Source organism: Taeniopygia guttata, chromosome 5 (genome assembly GCF_048771995.1).
Source record: "Taeniopygia guttata chromosome 5, bTaeGut7.mat, whole genome shotgun sequence".
In the NCBI taxonomy this organism is placed as follows: domain Eukaryota; kingdom Metazoa; phylum Chordata; class Aves; order Passeriformes; family Estrildidae; genus Taeniopygia; species Taeniopygia guttata.
In genome coordinates, this window is record NC_133030.1 from 11,529,872 (window position 1) to 11,552,854 (window position 22,983).

At 59.6% G+C, this 22,983-nt stretch overlaps 7 protein-coding genes across 16 annotated transcripts; 5 read left to right on the forward strand and 2 right to left on the reverse strand.

Moving 5' to 3' along the window:
- Window positions 1–38: 38 nt before the first annotated feature.
- CYB561A3 (cytochrome b561 family member A3) lies at window positions 39–3,178 on the reverse strand. 3 transcript variants are annotated; one of them, XM_030273058.4, is made up of 6 exons: window positions 3,006–3,178; window positions 1,259–1,464; window positions 986–1,194; window positions 758–912; window positions 408–564; window positions 39–310 (listed from the first exon to the last, which is right to left on the reverse strand). In XM_030273058.4, the coding sequence occupies exons 1-6, from the start codon at window positions 3,161–3,163 to the stop codon at window positions 287–289; spliced, it is 909 nt and encodes a 302-aa protein (XP_030128918.4). In that variant the 5' UTR covers window positions 3,164–3,178; the 3' UTR covers window positions 39–286.
- On the forward strand, window positions 2,395–5,590 carry TMEM138 (transmembrane protein 138). 5 transcript variants are annotated; one of them, XR_012056115.1, is made up of 6 exons: window positions 2,395–2,509; window positions 3,296–3,517; window positions 3,590–3,761; window positions 4,496–4,571; window positions 4,654–4,818; window positions 5,489–5,590. XR_012056115.1 is itself a non-coding variant. In XM_072929343.1 (5 exons), exons 2-5 carry the CDS (start codon window positions 3,390–3,392, stop codon window positions 5,028–5,030), a joined length of 519 nt encoding a protein of 172 aa, XP_072785444.1. In that variant the 5' UTR covers window positions 2,395–2,509; window positions 3,296–3,389; the 3' UTR covers window positions 5,031–5,045.
- TMEM216 (transmembrane protein 216) lies at window positions 5,153–16,308 on the forward strand. Of its 2 annotated transcripts, XR_003960619.4 has the most exons (8): window positions 5,153–5,311; window positions 5,489–5,590; window positions 5,673–5,765; window positions 5,974–6,175; window positions 6,265–6,565; window positions 6,810–7,010; window positions 15,070–15,278; window positions 16,194–16,308. XR_003960619.4 is itself a non-coding variant. In XM_030273591.4 (5 exons), the coding sequence occupies exons 1-5, from the start codon at window positions 5,299–5,301 to the stop codon at window positions 6,278–6,280; spliced, it is 426 nt and encodes a 141-aa protein (XP_030129451.1). In that variant the 5' UTR covers window positions 5,153–5,298; the 3' UTR covers window positions 6,281–6,638. The 2 variants fall into 2 exon arrangements, 1 of the variants encoding a protein (XP_030129451.1); XM_030273591.4 differs by lacking the exons at window positions 6,810–7,010; window positions 15,070–15,278; window positions 16,194–16,308 and having other exon boundaries at window positions 6,265–6,638.
- Window positions 6,831–14,507, reverse strand: CPSF7 (cleavage and polyadenylation specific factor 7). 2 transcript variants are annotated; one of them, XM_030273584.4, is made up of 10 exons: window positions 14,457–14,507; window positions 13,807–13,927; window positions 11,199–11,417; window positions 10,653–10,756; window positions 10,261–10,406; window positions 8,634–9,039; window positions 8,441–8,559; window positions 8,201–8,366; window positions 7,936–8,109; window positions 6,831–7,855 (listed from the first exon to the last, which is right to left on the reverse strand). In XM_030273584.4, the coding sequence occupies exons 2-9, from the start codon at window positions 13,858–13,860 to the stop codon at window positions 7,941–7,943; spliced, it is 1,383 nt and encodes a 460-aa protein (XP_030129444.2). In that variant the 5' UTR covers window positions 13,861–13,927; window positions 14,457–14,507; the 3' UTR covers window positions 6,831–7,855; window positions 7,936–7,940. The 2 variants fall into 2 exon arrangements, with proteins under 2 accessions (XP_030129444.2, XP_030129442.4); XM_030273582.4 differs by lacking the exon at window positions 14,457–14,507 and having other exon boundaries at window positions 13,807–14,122.
- SDHAF2 (succinate dehydrogenase complex assembly factor 2) lies at window positions 14,456–16,471 on the forward strand. Its single transcript, XM_030273590.4, has 4 exons — window positions 14,456–14,574; window positions 15,070–15,278; window positions 16,004–16,113; window positions 16,194–16,471. Exons 1-4 carry the CDS (start codon window positions 14,560–14,562, stop codon window positions 16,322–16,324), a joined length of 465 nt encoding a protein of 154 aa, XP_030129450.4. The 5' UTR covers window positions 14,456–14,559; the 3' UTR covers window positions 16,325–16,471.
- Window positions 16,472–16,743: 272 nt separating this feature from the next.
- On the forward strand, window positions 16,744–18,736 carry LOC115495428 (uncharacterized). Of its 2 annotated transcripts, XM_030273589.4 has the most exons (7): window positions 16,744–17,169; window positions 17,240–17,451; window positions 17,893–17,972; window positions 18,049–18,099; window positions 18,213–18,293; window positions 18,368–18,440; window positions 18,514–18,736. In XM_030273589.4, the coding sequence occupies exons 1-7, from the start codon at window positions 16,883–16,885 to the stop codon at window positions 18,642–18,644; spliced, it is 915 nt and encodes a 304-aa protein (XP_030129449.4). In that variant the 5' UTR covers window positions 16,744–16,882; the 3' UTR covers window positions 18,645–18,736. The 2 variants fall into 2 exon arrangements, with proteins under 2 accessions (XP_030129449.4, XP_072785665.1); XM_072929564.1 differs by having other exon boundaries at window positions 18,368–18,736.
- Window positions 18,737–19,460: 724 nt separating this feature from the next.
- Window positions 19,461–21,150, forward strand: LRRC10B (leucine rich repeat containing 10B). The gene has a single exon (XM_002195860.5). The coding sequence runs from the start codon at window positions 19,663–19,665 to the stop codon at window positions 20,512–20,514; it is 852 nt and encodes a 283-aa protein (XP_002195896.4). The 5' UTR covers window positions 19,461–19,662; the 3' UTR covers window positions 20,515–21,150.
- The last annotated feature ends 1,833 nt before the right edge of the window (window positions 21,151–22,983 follow it).

The window sequence follows — 22,983 nt, forward strand, 5'->3', positions numbered from 1 at the left end:
CAGGCCCTCCCTTGTCCCCAGGGATTTGAGTGCTGGAGCCCTGCAGAAGCCAATGTTTTATTCCATGTCCATGAGGTCCCTGAGCGGCTCCACCCTGAGCCGGATCCTCTGGAGTGGGAGTGATAGGGACGTTCCTTTTTGTTCCAGCGAGGCTGTGGCAGCTCCAGCTGCAGCATTGAGGGATGGCACCGGCAAGTGCTGGGGTTTGGCGTGGCCGGGGATCCAGCAGGAGCTGGCACGTGGAGGCACACGGATGCAGCTTGGGAGTGCTGGGAGATCCCTGGGATCAGCGCTCGGCAGCGAGCAGGGGCTGTGGGAGAGACAGGGATGAGCCGGGATCCCTCAATCCTTCCCCCACCCTTGGAACTGTGCTGGGGCTTCCCAAATCCACCCAGCGTGTCCTGTACCTGCCGGGAGTCCGGGGAGTCGGAATCTGGGCGCTTCCAGCTGGGCCTGGCCAGGGCAGCTACCACCAGCACTCCAAAAATGAGGATGAGGAGCCCCAGGGTGTTGGCAAACACAGCCTCAGCTGGCAGGAGCTTGTACTGCATTGTCCCGTTCTTCCTGGAGCGGGGGAACAGAGGCTGGGAATGTTCTGGATGTTCCTGAAACCCCTCCCAAACCTTGCAGGGAACTGTGCAGGGAGCCACACACCTGAGGAAGTGCTCAGTTCCCTTTGCTCTGCACTGGTCACTCCCAAATCCACCCCCTATCCCTGTGAGGGATCTTCCCAAGCCACCCCCACCACAACTCTCACAGGCTGAAGAAAAGCTTCTCGTTGATTCCTGACACGCAGGAAGCCACGGACAACAAGAGGATGGTGGAGCCGAAGAAAACGTGGATGGGCTTGTAGAGTACCCGCAGCCAGGCGGGAGCCCAGGGAAGCAGGAATGCTCCAAAACCCGCCGCCCACTGTGGGAAGAAAAGGTGAGGGTGGAAAATTCGGGATGCTGGAGGAATGGGGGGATCCAGGAGGGATTCCCACCTGGCAGGAGAAGAGCAGAACAGTTCCCAGCCCCATCCAGCTGTGCAGCGAGTACATGTTGGGCGTCCCTTGGGAGTTATGGAAGTAGAACACGGCCAACAGCCCCAGCACGGTCAGGATGAACGCTCCCAAAGCCAAGCTGCCATGCAGCACCTTCCAGGGAAGCTTGGGGCCGCTCCACGTGTAGGGAATGCGGTAAACCAGGGCAGCTGTGAGGGGGAGAACAACGTCAGGAAGGAGCCGTGGTGGGATCCCCGCGCTCCCTTTGCTCACCTGCACCGTAGAGCACCACCAATCCCGTCACCATCAGCACTGGGTGCCAGTTGAATGTCCGGGAGCTGCCGTCCAGGGAAAAGCCCCCGCGCCAGTGCTGGCACCAGGAGCCCACCATGGCCACGCAGAGCAATCCCAGCGTTCCCAGGAAGGCACAGAAGGGCAGGAAGGGCACGTCCAGCATGGCCGTGGAGCGCTGGTGGTACCTGTGGGCGAGCGAGGAGCCGGCTCAGGCTCCGGATGCGGTCCCAGGGAGGAGCCACGGAAAGGGGAACTGGGAGTCCCGAAGGGCGTGGGGGGGCAGCTGTTTGCCAGCCTGGGGAAGGTGACAGGGATGGAGCTGCTTCCCAGCCACAGATGGTCACCCAGCCGCTTCCCAGCCTGGGTATGGTGGCAGGGATGGATCCGGGATGGTGGCGCCTCGGGATGATTGAGGTGCCTTTTGGAGCTCTCCGACATCACCAGGAGGAACAATGGAAAGGGGAACTGGGAACCCTGAGGGGTGACCAGAGTCCAGCTGTGCCCTGGACTGAGAAGGAGGCTGGGGATGGAACAGGACATGCAGAGCAGGGCACGGCACCCCAGGGAATGGCAGCGAGGAGCTCCTGGTGTCAGCTGTCATGGTCCCCTTGGCAGGAACCCGATCGCTCTCATTTGCATGTGATTTGCATGTGCCCCCAGAATTGGGTATTTCTGTCCCCTCTGGGGACCGGGGCTGTCCCGACACCCTCAAATCAGCTGCCTCACGGGACACAGAGGCAGGAAAAGGGTGGAGACACACGGCCCTATGGTTCCCGAAAATCTGTGATATCTCTGAGACACAGAGACTCATGGATTTCCCAAATCTGGCATACCCGGTGCCACGGCTCCCCGAAATCTGGGAACACGTGGCTCCACAGCCCCGCCTAAACCTGAGGCTCCCCTGGACCTGGACCAAACCGCCCGGCCCTGACACCACCCAAAGCCCAGACCACGAGGTCCCTCGGCCCCTCCCAGCCGCGGAGCCGCCCACCAGCGCTCCCAGCCCCGGGGCTGTACCTGCGCCCCACCGCCCCCTCCTCCTCACTGGGCGCCGCCATCTTGGCGGGCGCCGCTCTGCCTGCTCATCTCTATGGTTTTCCCGCCCACCCCAATGGAGCGCCACAGAGAGGCGCGGCGGCCAGAGCGGCCCCGCGGTCCTCCAGCCGCCACTTCCGCCTTCACTTCCGGCTCTGGCGGCCGTTTCCATGGGGACCAAGATGGCGGCGGCGGGTGAGCGCCCGGGGCGGGGGCACGGCGAGGACCCGGCGGCACCCCCGGCACCGGGACCTCCGCACCCAGAGGGCTTTGGGCGTGTCGGGGGGCGGATCCCGGAGCGGGGAGGGGGCCAAGAACGGGGGGAGAGGGCGGTGAGAGGGGGCGCGGGGGATCCGCGATGGTGGCTGTGAGGAGGGGCGGAGTGACGCGGATCTGGAGGGGCAGAGAGTGATTTCTTAATCCCCATATCCAACTCTTTCCCCTCTCATGTCCATCAGTTTCTCGCTCCCATGTCCAGCCTTTCTTCCCCCGCATTTCCAGCCACTTTCCGTCCCTTAACAGCCCCTTCACCCCCGTCTGTCACCATGTCTCCCCCTCAGGGAATTCAGCCCCCAGCAGAGCCCTTTTCCTGCCAGGACACGGGGGATCCCTGTCCCCTCCGTTCCTCTGCAGCCAGGATGATCCCTGAGGGGGCTGTTCCCGTGGGATATGTGTCCCACAAGGACTGTACCTGCTCCGGTGTCCAAAACTTCCCGTCTGGCTCCTCACTCCTCTCCCCGTGCCCAGAGTGGGACATGCCCAAACCTGCTTAGAACTGCCCATGGAGCTGAGAACAGCCAGAAACAACCTGCTTGGACACTGCTTCTTGGGACTGCACGTCTCCCTCATCCCTGGATTTCCTCACATGGGGATGGGGGTGGATTTCAAGGGGAAGGAATACACCAGAGGATAGAGAGGACACAGCTCATTGGGTTTCCCTGGTTTCTGGCATCCATCCCAATCCCCGTCTTCCCCCTCCAGGTTTGGGATGTCAGGAGAGGCCCTGCTGAGCCCCCTCAGCGCCATGATCCATTGGGAATGCTGGGGCTGAGGGCTCCAAGCCCCAGGAAGGAGGATGCTCCAGCCCAGCAACTACAGCCTGGTGCTGTTCCTGCAGTTCCTGCTGCTTTCCTACGACCTCTTTGTGAATTCCTTCTCGGAGCTGCTGCGCACGGCTCCGGCCGTGCAGCTCGTGCTCTTCATGTGAGTACGGGCAAGGCGGGGCGGCAGATCCAGGAGGCCCAGGAGCCCACGGTCCCTCTGTTCCCCCGGCAGCATCCAGGACATCGCCATCGTCTTCAACGTCATCATCGTCTTCCTCATGTTCTTCAACACCTACGTTTTCCAGGCGGGATTGGTCAACCTCCTCTTCCATAAATTCAAGGGAACCATCCTGCTCTCCGCAGCCTACCTGGCGCTCAGCATCTCCTTCCACATCTGGATTATGGTAGGGTGGCGTGGGCACAGCTGCTGGATTCTCCCAAGGGATTTTTCCATGACCCCCAGCTTCCCACAGTCCTTTCTCACGGTCTCTCCCTGGAAGGTGTCCCATGGAAGATGTCCCATTCCATGACCCTGTGGTTGGTATCAGGCTGGAAGTGTCCTGCCCAATCCCAGCCCCATCCCAGCTCATTCCCTAAGGGCTGCAACCCATCAGAAATTCCTCTTTCTCCAGGGAAAGCCTGTGCTAACAGCTCCTGGTTTTTCTGGGATCAATCCCTATACCTGGGGGCAGCCCACTCCCTTCCCACAGCTCCTGGATCTGTCCTGGCAGCACCTTCCCCTTTTCTTTCCTGAATAAACTCCTTCCTAGCTCCTTCTCAATGGAGCAGTTCCCATTCCCTGGACACTTCCTGATGTTCCCTCCATCCTGCTGCCCCGGAGCAAAGGGAATGTTCTGGGGGGTCAGGAGCCACAGCAGCTGCTCCAGTGCTGCCCACGCCATCCAGGAAAGGGATTTGCAGGGATTTGCAGTCTGAAGCCAGAATAGGTCCAGGCTCAATGCCTAAATCCCCTGAGCTGCTTAACCTTTAGAGTAGAGGGATTCCCAAACTTCTCCAGGTGTTACTCCTGGCTTGATGTCCCTCCATCCCGCTCAGAACCTTTGGAATGGGGTGAGGGGTCTGGGAGGGCTCAACAAAACTGCTCCAGGGGTTATTCCCAGTTTCCCAACCCCCTCAGAACCTGCGCTGGCGTGACTCCAGCCGCTTCATCTGGACTGAAGGCCTTCAGACCCTGTTCGTTTTCCAGAGGCTGGGTAAGGACTCCAGGGATCAGGGTGGGATCCCACATCCTTTGGGGGTGCTGGGGGCCCTCTCTCATCCTGAAATTCCCTGCAGCGGCCGTGCTTTACTGCTACTTCTACAAGCGGACAGCTGTGCACCTGGGAGATCCCCTCTTCTACCAGGATTCACTCTGGCTTCGCAAGGAATTTGCTCACTTCCGTGGCTGATGGATCCCCAGGATCCCCTGGACTCTCCTTGCACTCCACAGGCTCTGCCGGGGTCGGTTCTGGCTCATCCTTTCTTTAGGGAGCAGTCCTTGGGATTTTGGGAGTCAGCAGGAGGCTTGTGGGGCGCCCGTGCCTGTCAGGGCCACAGCCTTGGTTGGCACTGGAATGTTTCTGGAAACCCTAAAGGAATAAATCGGATGTGTTTTCCAGAGGCTGCCGGGTGTGTGTGCCCACCCGGTGTCACGGCTGCACTCCTTACATTGAAACCCGGCTCGGCGCTGCGCTTGCGGGCGGAGAACGGGGCCATTCCCGCGTTCCGGTGTGGGATTCTGCTCCCAATGGATACGAGGGGGCGGGTTTAGGAGGGAGGGGACGCGAGCCCGCGCGGTCCTCCGAGCACGGAGAGGAGCGGGTGGAGCGGCGCGCGAACCACCGGGAGCGGCGGGGGAAGGAGCGGCCGCGCCCGCCCGCCCCGCGGCCCGCCCGCAGCGCCCCCGCGCGGCCAGCGCGGCGGTTCCCATGGAGATGGAAGATGGCGCCCAGGGGTGGGAGCAGGACTGGGGGGGAAACGGGGGATTACCGGGGGCTACCGGCAGGAACTCGGGCTGGGAGCAGCGCTGGGAATGGGCTAGGGGGGCGGGCAAGGCGCTGCAGGGCTCCGGGGGCCGCGCTGCCATGACCGCCCCGTGCTCCCCCCTCACGGCCGCCCTATGTCCCCTCAGGCCGCCATCGCTCCTCGGCTCCGCTGCAGGTCCTGCTCTTCCTCAACGGCTGGTACTGCGCCACGTATTTTCTCCTGGAAGCGTTCGTGTTCGTGTACAAAGGTGAGTGCTTCGCTCCAGAGCTGTTCCCCATCCCGCCGGGGTGGGCAGGAATGTGATGCTGAGGGCGGTGCTTTTCCGGCAGCGCTGCTCCTGCCCTATCCCGTCTCCAACTTGGTGCTGGACGTGGTGCTGCTCCTCCTCTACCTCGGCATTGAGGCCACACGCATCTTCTTCGGTGAGTGCCCCTGAATGCCAGAGGCTCCACAGGGAGTACAGGGTCCTGGGACACCCCCGAAGATGTCCCTGGAGGTTCAGGTTGGATGGGGCATGCAGCAGCCTGGGCTAGAGGAAGGTGTTCCTGCCCACGGGAACGGGACATTTAATTCCCCACCCAAAACCCTCCCATGATGTCCATTATCTGATCCCAGCTCTGTGTTCCACAGGCTCCAAGGGGAACCTGTGCCAGCGGAAGGTGCCGCTGTCCCTCAGCCTGGCGCTTACAGTGCCGGCGGCTGTGCTGGCTGTGTACTACCTGCTGCTCCAGACATATTCCCTGCGCCTGGAAGCGTTCCTGAGCGCCATCCTGCTCCTCTTCTACGGCCTGGAGCTGCTCCTGGGCTTCCTGGCGCTGCTCTCCTTCTCCAGGTGCCGCATGCCGGGAACTGGGGGAGCTGGCATGGGAGCTGCCAGGTTGGTTTGGGACCCACACATCCCTGTCTCTGTCTTTTCCACAGCACGGATCCCTACTGAGGACTCGGCCCAGGAACACAGGGAAGCATCACCCGTGCCAGCTCCACTTCCCAGCCCCGGGAATGGGGAGGATCCCACCCTTCCCACTGCCCATTTCATCTGGTGCCACCTGGACACATCTCTCCCATTTTTCCTACTTCCCACTTCACCAGGGACCTGCTGCCACACGGATTCATTCCTCCCTTTTCCCACTTCCCACTTCACTCACTCCCCCCTGGACCTATCCTTCCCACCTTTCTCACTCTCCAATCCACTTGGACTCCTCAGAGCTTGAGCCAGCTCAAGGTATGAAGAATCCTTTTTTTTTTCTACAACCTTCCAGAATAATTCACTATTTTCCAATAAATATTTATTTTTACTCGGTGCCTGGGAATGTGGGCCCCCCGGGAATGCTCAGGTGCTCCCAGCACCTCAGAGCCAGTTTGGGAAGCACAGGAGCCCATTGGAGGAGGAAGAGGGTGAGGGAGAACGGGTGCACAGACCTCCCCAAATCCCTCCCATTCCCTCATTATCCCAAATCCCACCGTAGGAAGGCAACAGGAGCGCTGTATAAAAGACTGACAACGTCATCTGAGTTTATTACACAATTCCAACCTATCCAAAGACAAATCTAATCACTGCGAGCAGGAGGGGCGGCGCCTCGCCGGGGCTTCCAGGGATTTGCTCTGCAATTTGGGGGAGAATCTTTTCCCCCCTCCACTATTTGGAAAGAAACTAAAAATCTGTGGCGGTAAGTAAAAAAAAAACCCGGAGCTCTCCTGCCAAGTGCTCCCACCTCGTGGGGCTTGGGAAAATCGGGGTGGTTTCTCCTGAATTTGGGTTATTTCAACTTAAAAAGACTTCCAGGGCCTGGGTTTTCCCATCCGAGTGTGATTCCAGCCCTGGAAATCACCCAGTGTGTCCTGGCTCATTCGACCCTCCTGGGCTCTCCCTCCCTCTCCTTCTTGGGATTCTGAGGGGACACGAGGGGGTCACAGCCTGCCCTGCCTCTTCCGCTTCCTCTAAAACAAGGAAGGCTCTGCGGGAGAGGCCGGAGCTGCCATTTGGGTGGGAATGCTGCTGTGGGGAATGTCGGGATAGACAGGATGACCCCCAACCCAGCTCCAGCCCCTTTTTCCCAGCTCCTGGAGGGTGAAGGGGCAAAGGAGGAGCGTGGCACAGTGTCCCACCAGGGTGATGGGGACGGGAGTGTCCCCAGACAATCCAGAGGATGGCACATGGCTCCTGATCCCAGGATCGGGAGCTGTGCCTCTCTAAGCCCCCAAGCTGCACAGGGAGGGCTCCGTCTCCTCCGTTCCCCCCCGGACTGGGAAGGGCTCACAAACCTCCCTCCATGGAATAAAAGCACCATTTCTCTTTGGGTCCGAGTATCCACGGAGCAGACTGGGATGGCCCCAGGAAGCAGCAGCAGTGGTGGGGGGGATTCCCAAGGCCACGAGGTGTGGGCGGGGGTCCCGCCCAGAGGGGGCTGTGGTGGCGAGGAAGGGACCGGGATGGGGCGGAGCAGCCTCGGGCACGGCATCCTGGTCGAGGTGAGGAGATATGAGTCCATTAAAAACCACTTCCTGCAAATTCCTGCTGGGAGAGAGGAGACGAATGGCGGGAGTGCCTTTCCCTCATCCTTCACGCTTCCAGGGGATTCCTGAGCTTCCCACCTGTCTCAGTGGTGCCGGTCCCTGTCTCTGTCCCTGTCCCGATGCCGCTCATGCTCCCGGCTCCGCTCCTGGAAATAATCCTCGTGCCGATCATCGCCGTGGAGCAGATCCCGGTGCCGCCGGCTGCTCTCGCGGGACCGGCTGGGAGAGCGCTCCCGAGATCGGTGTCTTTTCCTTCAGGAAAAGAGGAGACAAAACCCGAAGAGTGATTTTTTTAGTCACTCACCTGCAGGGAGGATCCCGTCCTCTGGATCCAGGGGGATACCTGGAGCTGCTGCTGGAGCTGCTGCTGTAGGATTTGGCCTCAATTCCATGCAGGCAATCCTTGAGGGAAGAGAGGAGGACGCGGCACCGCTCGTCGCTGGCCACGCGCGACTGCTTGATGACAGCGATGGCTGTGAGCAGAGTCTCGATGGCATTGCTGTAATCCCCTGGGGGAGCGGAGCAGGGGGTCAGGAGCGGGAATCCATCCCGGGATGGGGGACATGAGGGACACGGGAAGTACCTGCGCTAGCGCCGGACACCGCCTTGGAAATGGCGCTGCTGGAGATGGCGCGGTTGCGGTTCATGATTTCCTCAAACTCGCCTTCGCTCACGGCCGGGATCGGCGGGCCCAGCTCCCGGCTGTCGGCACAGCGGGAACAGGGGTTCAGCAGGATCCTCCACGAGCATCCCAACCCCATTCCCGCCCGGCTCACCTGCTGTGGTTGTAGGGAGCCATGGCCTTGCCGTAGGTGTCTGGAGGGGGTCCCAGGGCGGCGGTGGGTGGCGGGAAGAAGGCGGGATTGAGGTGCAGGGCGGGGGGCACAGCCCCTGGCGGGGGCACGGCCAGGGGCGGGGGCAGCCGGGGCGGCGGTGGCAGCAGGTGCTGGTAGGGAATTCCAGGAGGAGGAGGAGGGACTCCGAAAGCGGAGGACAGGGGAGGCGGAGGGGGCATGGGAGGTGGGGGTAGCCCCATGAGGGGCAGCGCAGGGGGGCGGCTGAAGAAGGGCAGGACCGAGGGAGGCTTCTCCAGGCGGGCAGGGGGCAGCGCGTTCTCCGTCGGCGTCGCCCGGCCGTCCACTGCATCCACGGAATCCCGGGAGTGGGCCCGCGGCGGCACACCTGGAAGTGGCACGGGGAAAGGGCTGTGAGGTGCAGCTGGAGGGTGTCCGGGTCTCCGAGACCTCCTGCTCCTCCTCTTCCTCCCACCCCTGGAGGGCTGGAGGTGCCCAGAGAGAGATCCAGCCGGCCACACATAGCCTCCACTTCCATGTGTTTTTCCAAGAGGAGCCCAGCTTTCCAGCAAGACCCCACACAGTGCTCTGGGGACAGGCAGGTCACAGGGACAGGAGCCAAAAGCCACAAGGAATGGTGAGAGATCCCCAAAGACATCCAAAGACCCGGAGAGCCTGAGATCCACACATGGATTTGGAGAGGTCCAAGCATGGAGGAGCACGAGGGGACAGAACCCAAGTGCTGACAGCAACGGAACTGCTGCTAGAGGAAGGAAAACTCAGCATTCCAAGAGGGTGAAGAAGCCTTGCTCTATCCAAAGAGGCTTTGAGGATGAGACAGAAGGGGTGTGACAGGAGCCACGGCTCCCAGTGGTGCCAAAGGGTGCACAGGAGCTCCACTCTGCCCTGGGGGCAGCCGGAACTCGGCCCAGAGAACACTCCCTGCTCCACCAAAACTGCAGGGCAAGTTGGGACACAGCCTAAGCACCAAGCAGCCGATCCCCTTGGGCACCTGAGCCAAAGGAAAGGAGCGAAGCAACTCTGCTGGGAAGGGGGAAATTTTCCTTGCACAAAACATGCCAAGGGATCTACAACGACCAGAGCTGGCCAAGACCTCCTCGGACACGCTCCTGCCAGGACAATCCCTGCGGATCCCGTCGCATCGCTGCGGAGTGAGGCCAGGACCATCTATTGCCATTGAGGGACGCCCACGGCCAGGCCCCAGCTGGAATATTCCTCCAGTGTTGGGCACCTTACCTCCGCAGGGATGGAAAAATTCTGGAGCAGATCCAGAGAGGAGCTACTAATAGATATGGAGGGTCTTAGCTATGCTGAGAGCCTGAAGAGCTTAAGCCCATTCAGTTTGGAGAGGAGGAGGAGGAGGCTACGAGGGATCTTCGCAGTGTGGGAGCACCTAAAAGGGGATCATAAAGACTCGGGTCAGGAGCTAATCCGGCTCAGGAATAGGAAAAACAACCCCCAGACGCTCCTGGCAGGGTCTCCCCCCATCCCGAGGGCTCGCTGGGCTGGGCCTGGCAGCTGATCCGGGGGGAATTTGGGATGTGTGTGAGATGGAACCCCCCACCCACCTCACCGGCGCCGCACTCACGTTTGCGAGCCTGAGCCTCGAACTGCGACAGGTTCTGCCGGGTCGCCAGCCTCACCTCCACCTTGTCTCCATTCAGGATCTTTCCGGGAAGCAGCTCCAGCAGTTTATGGACTGAGTTCTCGGAGGCGACCACCACCTCCGCGTACCTGCGTGGGAGAGAGGGAGGTTGAGCCCTGAACCTGCTGCAGAGACACCCCCCAGACCCTCCTTCTGATCCCATCCTGCTGTTCCACACCCCCTCCTCACTTTTCCATGCTTTTTGGGATGCTCCATGAATTCCCTGTGCCAGGCCGGAGAAGTGCCAGCTGCTCTCTTACCCTCCACAAAACAATGGATGTGGCAATTCGGGCCTGGCTCCCGCCATTCCCACCTGAAATTCCATTGGCTCTTACCCCTTGGATTGGCCATTGGCTCGGTTCTCCGCGAATTTCAGCTCCACCATGTCGTAGACTCCAACGGAGCGGATGGTCTGGATCAGCTGCTGGTCAGTAGTCCACTGAGGGCATAGGGAACAGGCTGGTATCCATGTCTGTCCCCAGTGTCCCCCACCCACCTGATGAATGTCACCCCCAGACTTCCTCAGGGACCTTAAAATCACCCGGAACAAGCTTTGGGAATGGATAACAGCGACAAGTTCTCTGGACAAGACAGAGCCTTCCCAAAAACATTCCTGCATCCCTGAACAGGAGAAGGTGACCCAGGAGCAGCAGCCCAAAGTCACAGCTTCAAAGGGACATCAGCAGATGCCCCAGCGCTGAAGATCCTCAGGGATACAAATTCCTTTTCCTTGAGGATCACAAACCCAAGCCCAGCTCAGGAGACCAGCTGAAGACTGAGGAGGAGCAGGCCCTTCAAAATCCCTGCCACTCCCCTAGAGAGCCCAGCAGCCCCTCAAAGGTTCGCCAGGAATCCCGAATTTCCCAGGACGATGAACTCACCCAGGAGAAGCTCCCGATGTAGACTGCAGCCCTCTTGTTCCGGAGCCCGCTGTAGGTGTACAGGATGGCCGGGGGTTTGCTGTTGGGCTTGGGAGACGGCTCCTGACGGATCTCCGGAGGCGCTTCCGAGCTGCTGGAACGCTTTTCCTGGGGCTGGGAGCTGGCTGCTAACACGTCGTCGTAGAGATCCATCTGGTCAGCATTACTGAACTCCGGGTCCTGCTGGGAAAACGTCATGAGATCCTGGCTTGGGAAGGGCTTGGGAAGCCTTCTTTGCTGTTTGCAAACCTGCTGTTCCAATTCCCAAGTGGAATTTCCAAGCCGAGTCCAAAGGTTTAAGGCCCAAATCACTTGGTTTGGGTCTGTGCACAGTTGGGAATTACAGCCATCCCTTGCCTGGACAATCCCAAAAAACAGGATGATGGCTCTGTTTTCATGCCCGTTTTCATGGAATCATGAAAACAGAATTTGGGGTTGGAATTGTTGGGTTTGGAATAAGAACCTTAAGGATCATCCCATCCCACCCCCTGCCATGGGACACCTTCCACTATCCCAAGTTGCTCCAAGCTCTGTCCAGCCTGGCCTGGATCACTTCCAGGGATGGAGCAGCCACAGTTTCCCTAGGAAATCTATTCCAGGGCTTCACCATCGTCACAGGGAAGAAATTCTTCCCAATATCTCATCTAAACTCCCACTGAGCACCAGCACATTCCAAAGACCACCTGCTTGGATCCCACACAACAGGACAAGACCCTATTGCTGCCACCAGGAAAAAATTCCCAATTTGGAGGGCAAGAATTCAGTGGTAGAAAACCAAATGTCCTCCAGGGCTGAGCCTATCACTCCTTGGCAACACATTCTTCCCAAAAATCCAACTTGGGAATTGCACAACCCCCTCAAACTATGCCCAGCCCCCCAAACTTCCTTATTTTTGGGAAAAAAAGCCCTTTTTAGGGTAGGAGCTCCCACACATTGGATCTGTCCCTTTGGCAGAGGAACTCAGGAAGTTCCAGAGCTGGGAATTCCAGCATGTCCTAGATCTGCCTCCCAATTCCCACTCTGTCCCAGGCTACATTTAATTTGGATTGTCCAGCAAGTGCTGTGTTTACTATGGATCCCAGTTCCTTGTTCAGATTGTGCCAAGTGTTTCATCCCACAAAATCACTCCATGAGGATCCACCCCACAGGAGCTGGTGTACCATAAAAAACAGAGGTTTTGCTCCCAGATTTTCAATTCCAGGCAGTGTGGACAATATTTTCTGCTGGAGACAGTCTGAGGGTCAGGGAATTTCAAACATCCTCTTGGGAGCTGGACAGAGAAGGATGCTCAGCACGCAGCTTTCCAAGGATTGTGGAAACCCAGGAATCCAAAAATCCAACCATTTTCCCTCTCCCTGAACTTTTGCATCCAGTTCTTTCCCTGGAGCTGATAAAAGAATGATTTGAAAAGGGAGCTGTAGTTTTGTGTTCATTTCCCAAAAAAGCTCAAGTGTTTGGTTAATCCAACTCCCACACTCCCACCTCCACCAGGAGCCTCTGGACACAGCCCAAGGCTGGAAGATTCCCGCCTGGAAGTTTCAGAAAGTCAAGACCAAAAATAGGAAGGAGGGCCTAGAGAAAGAATCCCTTGGAATCCCTCAGTTGTGCTACTTTTATGGGATTCAGCTTGGGAGATTTTAGGGATTCTCCTGCTCCCCATCCATGCACACTGAGTTGAAGTGCACAGGGATGAAGCTGGGCACTGTTAGTAGGAATCACCACGTGGGAATGTGGGATTTGGAATTACACTGGTGTCCCTGGAGTGCCCCAGGGACATCACAGCACTTCCCTGCTGCTTTGATCCTGGCACGGATTAATTCCAGGTGTTCTCCTGCCACACATCCCAAAAGGAGGAACATGCCAGAGTCATTGGCCTGGATCATCATTCCAGCTTTGAGGATCCTCTGTCCACTTGGTCCTTGCAGGAGATTCCATGGGATATTCTCACCCAACAACCAGAAGAAGCTTCTCTTGATCACTCCAGGAGTTTACAGGAATTCCTTTCTCCATGGTGATTCCTTCTTCCGGGTGCTTTGCTTCCAGTTTCCATGACTTCTCCTCTTGCCTCCACAAGCTTTCCACGGCAGTTTTGAATTTTCCAACATCTGCCTTCGCACTTGCTTTCCCATAACCATGAACTCCCTAAAATCTGCTTCTCCAACACCCCCTTCCTTCATCATTTCCTCCCGTAAATCCCAGATATTCCTGGGATGAGACAAGCAGCACAGGAACAGCGAGCTCCTGCACAGATTCCCAGCCTAGGTGATCCCATGGATTTGGCTCCTGGTATCCCCTCACAGCGAAATTCCCTAGAAGTGCCTCTTCCAGCTGGGATTTCTCATTTTTCCAACCAGGACACAGCTAAGCTCTTAAATCCTAAACATTCCGTGTGACAACCCACAGGGAAACCCTTTAATCACAGCTGGAGGTGGCAGCCACGGAGACTTGGGAATGATCCTTCCCTTTTCCCGGCCACACCAGTTGCATCTTCCACCGGGATGAGCTGCAGGACACTGGGATCTCTTCCCAAAAGAAAGGGGGGGATCTGCCCCCCCATCTCAGCCCTCACCTGGGTGAACTCCTCGTCGGCGTAGATGTCAATCAGATCCACTCCCTCGGACATATTTCCAGAGGCGGGAAAAGCGGGAGCCCGGGCTGGGACCGGGCGGAGCCAGGACACGGAAGGTGCTCTGGGGAGGGGAGCGGGGGGGCAGGGGGTCACTGAGGCCTTGGGGACCCGCTGGGGGCGTCCCCCCAAATCCCTGTGTGCCCCAAATCCCATTTCTCCACCCCAGTCCCTGTGTCCCCCTAAATCCCCTCTTCCCTCCAAATCCCTTCTACCCCCTAAATCCGCTCTGCCTCGCAAATCCCCTCTTCCCCCTAAATCCCTGTGTCCCCCCAAATCTCATTTCCCTCCAAATCCCGTGTCCCCCCAGATCCTTCTGTCCCTGCATATCCTGTCCCCCCCCCAAATTCCTGATTCTTCCCAAATTCCCTGTGCCCCCCACGATCCCCCACTGCCCCCCCCCCTTTTCGCGCCGCCCCGTCCCCGCCATATGCGGCCCTGCGGAGCGGCAGGGCCCGGGCAGGGGGGTTTGTGGGCAGGGGGGATGTGAGGGGAGGGGGCGGCGGGTCGCGATATGTCGCGATAGGTCGCGCCCCCCGCCCCGGGCCCCCCCCTCCCCCGATCCCAGCCCCGCGCGCGCCGCCCGCGCTCACCGCCAGCGCCGCCGCGCCCACTTCCGGGCGGGGCCACGCCCACTTCCGGCACGCCCCGCCCCATAAGCCGGGAGGGGGCGTGGCCACGGCGGCGCGCGGCAAGATGGCGGCGGCCAGGGTGGGGAGGGGGGGGGGAAGGGGGGAAAGCTGTGAGGGCTGAAGGAAGGGAGAGGGGTACAAAGGGAGAGAGCGGAAAAAACAGGTTAAAATGGGAGGAAAAGGGTAAATAGGGGGTAGAAGGTGAAGGAGAGGGGAAAAGCGTTGGGAAAGGGGGAAAAGAAAGGGGAAATGGGAAAAGGAAAAAAGGGAGGGAAAAGGGGGAAAAGGGGAGAGAGGGGAAAGGAAAAGTTGGGGAAAGGGGTGAGTTTGGGAGAAGGGCAGGACGGGAGGAAAATTAGCGTATTGTGGGAAGAGGGGAGAAAAAAAGGAGAAGAGTCTGAAGAGACAGAAGGGGATTTTGGGGGGAAAAAGGGAGGTCTGGGGGATTTATGGTGTCTGGGCAGCGGGGTTTTGATGGGTGGGATTGGGAATCGTGTTCAGCAGGATTTGGAGAGGTCCCTGTGTGTAGGCACACCCAGCCCTGATATCCCTGTGCTTTCCCTGTTCCCTCCAGCTCTGCTCCCTGCGCCGGCATCTCCTGTGGCCGCTGATCCCGCAGCGCGGCTACCGGGGGGATTCCCCCACGGATTCCGGGAAGGACGTGCTGGAGATCCCGCTGCCCCCCTGGCAGGAGCGTCTGGACGAACCACTGGATATCAAGAGAGCACGGCTGCTGTACGAGAGCAGGAAAAGGGGCATGCTGGAAAACTGCATCCTGCTCAGGTGGGCTTGGCTCTGAGTATTCCAGGTCCTTTCATTAACAGGGAAGAGTTCATTGCAGTACTGCAAAAATCTTTGGGATAAATTGCTCCAAGATCTTGCTGGTCCAGGATGCAATGACAGAGTAGAGCTGGGAGAGCTCAGTGAGCCAAAATCCTTTGGGAAGGATGTATGTAAATCCTGGGACATGTGAATGCAAGGCCAGTTGGATTTTGGGATTGAAGGAGAGATTAGACACATAGAATTGTGGAATTCTGGAATGATTTGAGTGGGAAAGGACCTCAAGGACACCTTACACTATCCCTGGTTGTGCCAAGCAACACTATCCCTGGTTGCTGTCCAACCTGGCTTGGACACTTGCAGGGTAGGCAAGACACTTCCAGGTAGCCACAGATTCTCTGGGAAGTCCATTCCAGGGCCTTGCCACCCTCTCAAGGAAAGAATCTCTTCCCAATATCTCATGTGAACTAGCCCATGGAATCCTGGAATGGTTCGGGATGGAAGGGACTTAAGGATCATCCCGTTTCACCCCCTGCCATGGGCAGGGACATCTTCCACCAGAGCAGGCTGGATAAGGGGATTCCAGGGGTGGAGATTCCACAGCTCCTCTGATGGTGTTTTCCCACCTGCTGAGGTGAGGGAGAGCAAGCTGGGGGTCTGTGTTTTCCAGGTTCTTATATCCCAGCTCTTCCTTCATCTCCCGCTCACCCTGATCCACCCCTCTCCAGCCTCTTTGCCAAGGAAAACCTGGCGCGCATGAGCGAGGAGCAGCTGAACCGCTATGACCGCCTCATCAACGAGCCCAGTAACGACTGGGACATTTATTACTGGGCCACTGGTACGTGTGGCCACGCCCTGGGACACCGGCATGGCGCCGTGGGACAGCAGACAGCTGATTTTTCCCTGTTTCCCCTCCAGAAGCGAAGCCCACGCCGACGGAGTTCGACACGGACGTGATGGCCATGCTGAGGGAATTTGCCAAAAACAGGAACAGGGAGCAGAGGCTCCGGCAGCCGGACCTGGAATATCTGTTTGAGCCACCACGCTGAGGGAGGGGATGCCTCTGTCCCCGTTCCCTGGAGTAGCACAGGGACATGGGGCTCTGGACTGGCGTTTCCACCTTCCCTGAGATTTTCCTCCTCTCCCAGCAGCCTTTGGACACTCGTGGAATGCTGAATAAAGCCCTGGCTACCGGCTTTGCCTGGCTGCTGGCCCTGCCCCTCTCCTGCTTTGTGACATTGGGGTCAGGCCCTCGGGGACATTCCCAGGTCGATCTGGCACATGCCACCTCACTGATACTCCCAGTTCCCACCTGCCCCTTTTCCCAGGACCCCCTGGAGGTGAGCCCACCCCAGTGTGGAGCTGGAGTGGGACATTCCCGGTGCCCTCCAGGACACCCAGGAGGTTGTCTGACTTCCTGCCCTCCAGTGACAACCTCCCGGGAGGCCCCCCGCAACGTTACCCGGGAGATAGAGTGCATTCCACGGGCACATTCCACAGCCTCCGGGTCTGCTGGGCAGGCCCCGCACCTCCAGGCACCTCCAGCCATGGCGTAGGGCCGTACCTTGGGCCGTTCCCAGCTCCAGGGGCCCATTCCCAGAGCCAGGATGCCGTCCCTGCCGCAGGACTCACCCGCCGCGGGGTTGGGGACAGGGTTCCCCATGGTGAGGGGTCCCCCCTCCGAGCTCATGGGCTTCTACATCACCTCCTACGAGGTGGCCTTCGGGAAGAGGCCCACGGGGTGGCCCCAAAAGTTGGAGAAGGGGCGCGTTTTGGGGATTGAGCCCCCCGGTGACAGGAGCGTGCACCCCCTCCTCGGCGTCCACACCGACTCGGGATATGTCACCAACAACTACTCGGCACTGGGATCCCTGATCTCCCCGCACGTGGAGCGGTAGGTCCCTGCTGCAGGAGTCTGGGGGGCACGTTTTGGGATCACTCCATCACAGCCATTCCCACCGCAGCCAGGACACCGACGTGTCCACCACCTCCGAGGACTTCAAGGTCTTCGGGCGCCCGGAATACCAAAGGATGTTGCCCGAGCACGTGCATGAGCCGGAGTGTCGGTGTCCCACTGACTTCTCCTTTTCCCGCCTCCGTTTCGGGGAGGTGATAGCCCCAAAAGCATCCGGGGAATATGGCACCCAGAGCCACTGCGCCAGTCCTGCCAAGCCAGGTATGATTCCGGGGTCTTGGGAATCCCAGGGAAAGCTCCAGCCTTAGTAGGAGGGTTTTGGGGTGTTGAGATCCTGGTGAAAGCTCCATTCCCAGGAGATTCTGGGGTCTTGGTGATCCCAGAGAAAGCTCTGTCTTTATGAGGATTTTGGGGTGTTAGGATTCCTAGGAAACCTCCAACTACAGGAGGATTTGGGGCCCTGAGGGTTCCCGGTCCAGCTCTAACATCAGGAAGGTTTTGGGATTATTGATGGTCCCAGAGCCACAGCCAGCTCTAGGGATTTTGGGGTGTCAGTGTTCCTGGAGCCAGGTCAGACCTCAGGAGGTTTTGGGAGTGTTGGAGACCCCATGCTTCCCCACCAAACACAGTAGGACAGGTGTATCCAGGTAATGCCAGGCCTGGGGACACAGGGGACATCCCTGCTCCATCTGCTCCCCACAGATGTCCCACCGAGGGCAACGGAACTGTCGGTCTGCACCAGGACCACCCAGAGGAGCGACCTCATCGTGCCAGAGCAGCCCGTGAGCCCCGTGCCCATCATGTCCCCTGTCCCCCCCACCCCTCAGCACCCCAGGACACACTTTTCCTCTCCCACAGCTTGATGTTGGTGATGGTCGGATGGATTCCGTTCCTGCCAAATGCAGCATTGTAAGCAAAGGGACAGGGTGGCAAGGGCAGGGGACATCCTGTCCTGGTGCTCCCAGTGGGAGCAGCTGCCTGGGCATGGGAATGAGCAGGATCATCCCTGTGTTCCCACACAGCCCCAGCCTGCCATGGGCCATCCCGCCCCCTTCGCCCCGCCGGAGCTCCAAGTGGGACCCAAGGGAGTCACTACCTGGAAGGTGGGTGCAGCCATGTCCCCTGCCCCCATCCCTTTTCCCAAGGAGCCACGCTCCCAACCCGCTGCATCCCTCAGGAGCCGTTGGCATACAGCACTGTCCACAACCAGTACCTGACCAATCTCTCACCGCTGGCCCCCGTAGCACCAGGTGAGTCTGGGGGGGATCACAGCCCCCAGGAGGAGTGGACACCCCCTTCACCAATCCCACCTGGATTTTCCAGGCTGGTGGGCACAGCCTCCAATCACCTGGGCCCCGAGATCTGTGGAGGGCATCCAGATCCCAAGTCCTAGTGGCTTCAGCACCAACAACCAGCCCACCAACCTGTGGCGCATCGACGACCCCCTGACATGACCCCCCACAAAAAGTGCTGCTGCATCCTGGGAGTCCCATCCTCGGCTTTTCACAAATCTCCCTAGGAGGAATAAAGACCCTGCGCAATGCCATTGAATTGTTCCCTCATTTGGGGGTTTCCTGCATCCCAAAAGCTGGCAGGAGGGGTTTGGATGGTTGGGGGCTGTCACCTGGCCAGCTGCCGCTGGAGGGCTGTAGGAGCTCGGCTTTCCAGCTTTCCCAGCCGGCTTTGGGATGACACAGCTGATTTGCGGCAGGAAAATCCAGGCAGGGCTGTGGTGGGAAGCAGGAGGATGAGGAGAAGGAAGGACCTCACAGGGTGGGCAGCCATGGCACGGGGGGCACCTGGAGAGGCTTCATCCATATCTTCCCTGGCCATAGGGAAGGGGATCTGTGCCCTAAGGAGTGGCTCCCGGCAGGGTGCCAGGGGATCTGAGGAATCACAGAGGGATTCTGCACCAGTTATTTCAAGGACCCCCAACCAGTCAAAGCATCCACACACAGCTCGGGGAGCTGTGGATTCCCACCCAGCCCAGGGACCCCACACTCAGTTTAGGGCCCCACACCCAGTTCAGGGTGAGGGCGCTGATGCCAAGCTGCTGGAAAAGGGGCTGGGAATGCTGGGGTGCGAGGCAATCCTGCCTGGTTTGGGGACAGAGCCGGGACAAGCGGGACGGGAACGGGGCCGGGCAGGCGTGGGAATGGTGGGGCGGGGCATGAATGGAGCAGGTGGGCGTGGCCTAAATGGGCGCGAACGGCGGGGCGGGGCGTGAATGGAGCGGGTGGGCGTGGCCTGAATGGGCGCGAACGGCGGGGCGGGGCATGAATGGAGCGGGTGGGCGTGGCCTGAATGGGCGCGAACGGCGGGGCGGGGCATGAATGGGTCGGGGGCGTGGCCTCCGCCCCGGTGGCGCGGCTCCCATTGGCCGCGGCGCGTTGCCATGGCCACGGCGTCGCCCTCCCCCCGCCGGGTCCGGCGCAGGTCCCGGTGCAGGTCCCGGTGCAGTCCCGGTGAGCGATGGGCAGCGGCGGCTCCGCGGGGCGAGGGGCCCGGCTGGCGGCAGCCGAGGGGCCCGACGGCGTCGAGCAGCGGCTGGAGGTGCGGGGCCGGCAGGTCCCGGCCGAGCTGTGGGCTCAGCAGGGGCTGCGGAAGCTCTACCTGAGCGACGCGGGGCTGCGGGAGGTCCCGGACGAGCTGGCGGAGCTGCAGCACCTGCGGACCCTCGCTCTGGACGGCAACGAGCTGATGGAGGTGCCCGAGGCCGTGTGCGACCTGCCCCACTTGGCGCACCTGTACCTGGGCCGCAACGGGCTGCAGGGGCTGCCGCCCTCCTTCGCCCAGCTCCAGAGCCTGCGCTGCCTCTGGATCGAGGGGAACTTCTTGGCGCACTTCCCCCGCGCCCTCCTGCAGCTGCCGGAGCTGCGCAGTCTCCAGCTGGGGGACAACCGGCTGTGCCGGCTGCCCGCGGCGCTGCCCCGCATGGCCGGCCTGCGGGGGCTCTGGCTCTACGGGAACCGCTTCCAGGAGTTCCCGTCCGTGCTGCTCCGCATGGATCACATCCGCGTCCTCGACCTGGATCGCAACCGCATCGCCAGCTTCCCGGACCTCACCGGCCTCGCTGCCCTGCGCCTCCTGTCCTACGACCACAATCCCGTCCGGCAGCCGCCCCGCGTCGGGGATGAAGTGCAGCTGGTGGGGGACGGGGCGCAGGAATACATGGAAGCGCGGCAGGAGAGGCTGCAGAGCCTGCAGCGCCAGGAGGAGGAGGAGGAGGAGGGCACCGAGGCCGCCCCGGTATCTCCCGAGGATGGGCCGGAGGATGGGGAGGGGGAATTTGCAGCCCTGACGGGATCTCCTGAGGAAACGTGAGCTGCTGTCCCCCTCAAGGGGTGCAGAGCCTCCATCTATCTTCCAAGAAATTCCCATCTAGGGCTGGGAAAGGAGGAAGTTCGCAGCCTCCACAAAGGAAAACCAATGGTCTAAGGATCAGCCTTATCCAGCTGGGGCAGCAGTGTTGTGTCCTGGATCAACAGGGCTCATGGATCCTAATGGTTATCCCACCTGAGAGTATCCCACCTACTGCAGGGTGCCTTGGACTGGGATACAACCCCCTACCCTTCAACCCCCTACCCTTAAGGGTGATCCCCCATTTCCACCCCACAAGAACAGGAACATTTCCACTCCTCCACCTCTGAAAATCCTTTACTCCTGTCCCAACGGGCAGCACAGGAAAAAGCGATGCTGGTTGCATCCATTCCATGGATCCCATCATCCTGGAGAGCTCCGAGGTTTGGGAACAGGGTCACAGACCCTGAGAACCCCATCTTGCTGCTGGAACTGGGCCGGGGGAGAGAATTTTCCACCAGGCTCCTCCTGGCCATCAGGCTTGGGAAGGAGCCAATGGAAATTCCACCTGGGTCAATGCACTGCCTGTCTCCAACTTGAACAGGGTTTTGCCTCTGTGGGAAGAGGAGGCCCATCCCTGGCACTGTCTGTTCCAAAACGGACACCAGATGCAGTTTTGACTGGTTGACACCTTATCCTTCCTCTTCCTCTCTCCAAGTGCCTCTTGGACCAAACACAAGCAATAAAAAGCACAAATCCAAGGAATTTGTTGTGAGAGAATAGTGGTGGGGACCAGCCTCAGGGAAGGGTTTATTTGGGATCCCCTAAAACCAAGTGACCTATCCTGGTGTGCAACCACCAGCTCCTCTTATTTTGGACATCCAAGGAATCCTGATTCCCTCCGCCCATCCCCGAACTGAGCCAGTGTGGTGGAAAGCTTGGGGATCCGAGGTCTGCAGCTCATTGGAGGTTTCAAACCACACATCCGCTTTTAACGGCCATGGATTTGGGGTTGGGGCTGGGAGGCAGCCAGAGCTCCGGCCACATCCGCTCCGGCACTGGCAGGGCGGGATGCTGCCAGCTTTTCCCTCCGCTTCCTATTCCGCAGCAGGAACCACGGCTATTTTGGACACTGGAGCTTCCTCAGCCGCGGGATGTGCAGGAGCTGTCAGTGCCAGGGATTTGGGGCTTAGCAGGAGCTTTGAATCAGGTCTTCCCAATAGGTACAGGCTGTCGATCACTTTTCCCACTCAGGTACCCATCACTGTAGGGCAGAGTATCCCAGGATCCCACAACATCCCAGGAACACGCTCCTGGAATTCTGGGTGTCTCCCATCCCTTCATGCCATCAATCCAGGGTGCTGCTGTTTTATCTGGGAAGACACTGCTGCTAATTAGCAAGGAATTATCCATGATCCCGAGGGTGCTGACCCTGGCAGAGACCCTCAGCATTCCAAAGTCCTGATGTAGGCAAGATCTGATGCCACCAGCTCCATGCCAGCCCACTCGTTCGGCAGGAATTGTGATGCAGGTGGCTCTGGATGCCACCAGCCTGTCCCCATGGCCAGGATCAGATCCAGGAGCTCTGACACCTGGGATAGGGGGGATCCTCCCTCTCTGCAGCCTTTCCTCACCACCCAGCTTTCCCAAGGAGCCGGCTTGGGATCCAGGCACTGGTGACGATGGTGGTGACACCAGGACCAGGAGCTGCTGCAATCAGTGGGAATCTGACGGATTCCGGCTCCGCTCGAGTATTTTGGGGCCGCTGGCACCGGCGAGTCCCCGCTGCCGGCAGTGCATCATCCATACGTCTGTCCCTATATATATATCCCTGCCTCCTCTCCCGGCCCCGCGTGCGACGGTTTGTGGCCTCTCTGCAGCTGGGACCACGCTGCTATTTCCATCTGCTCCCGCTGCCTGCCAGCACAAGGCAACGGGACTGGGAATCGCTGCGGATCCGTGCAACAGGAGCGCCGGGATCGCTGCGCTTTCAAGGATCTGGGAGCATGAAAGGAGCCCGGTGTTGATGTAAGAGCCCAGACAGAGCCAGGATTGGTGGCACTAATGCCATCGGCAGCTTGGGAATGCCAAAATTCCCCAGGTTTGGCTCAGCTGGAGGTGGAGCAGGGATAAGCAGCAGCCCCATCCTCTCCACCAGGGTGCAGGTGGCCAGGGGACAGTGTTGTCCCCTGCTGCCACCTCCAACACTGCACCCCGGGGCCTGAAGGGTGGATCCAGAGGGATCTTATCCTGGGCAGGGAGGACACGGATGGCCCTCCTGCCATCCCTGTGTCTGGAGTTTCATTTATTTATTCAAGACCAGCATTCTGTGAATTATTTAACAACCACCAGTGCCTTTTCCATGGCACCAGGACACAGGATATGGTTCCCTGCCTCTTCCTTCCTTTAGGAGCCACATTCCAGACCCTATCCTGTGCCAAGGAACTCAGCCCAGACCTGGATGGGATGGGAGCTCACTTGGCTCCAAGCAGG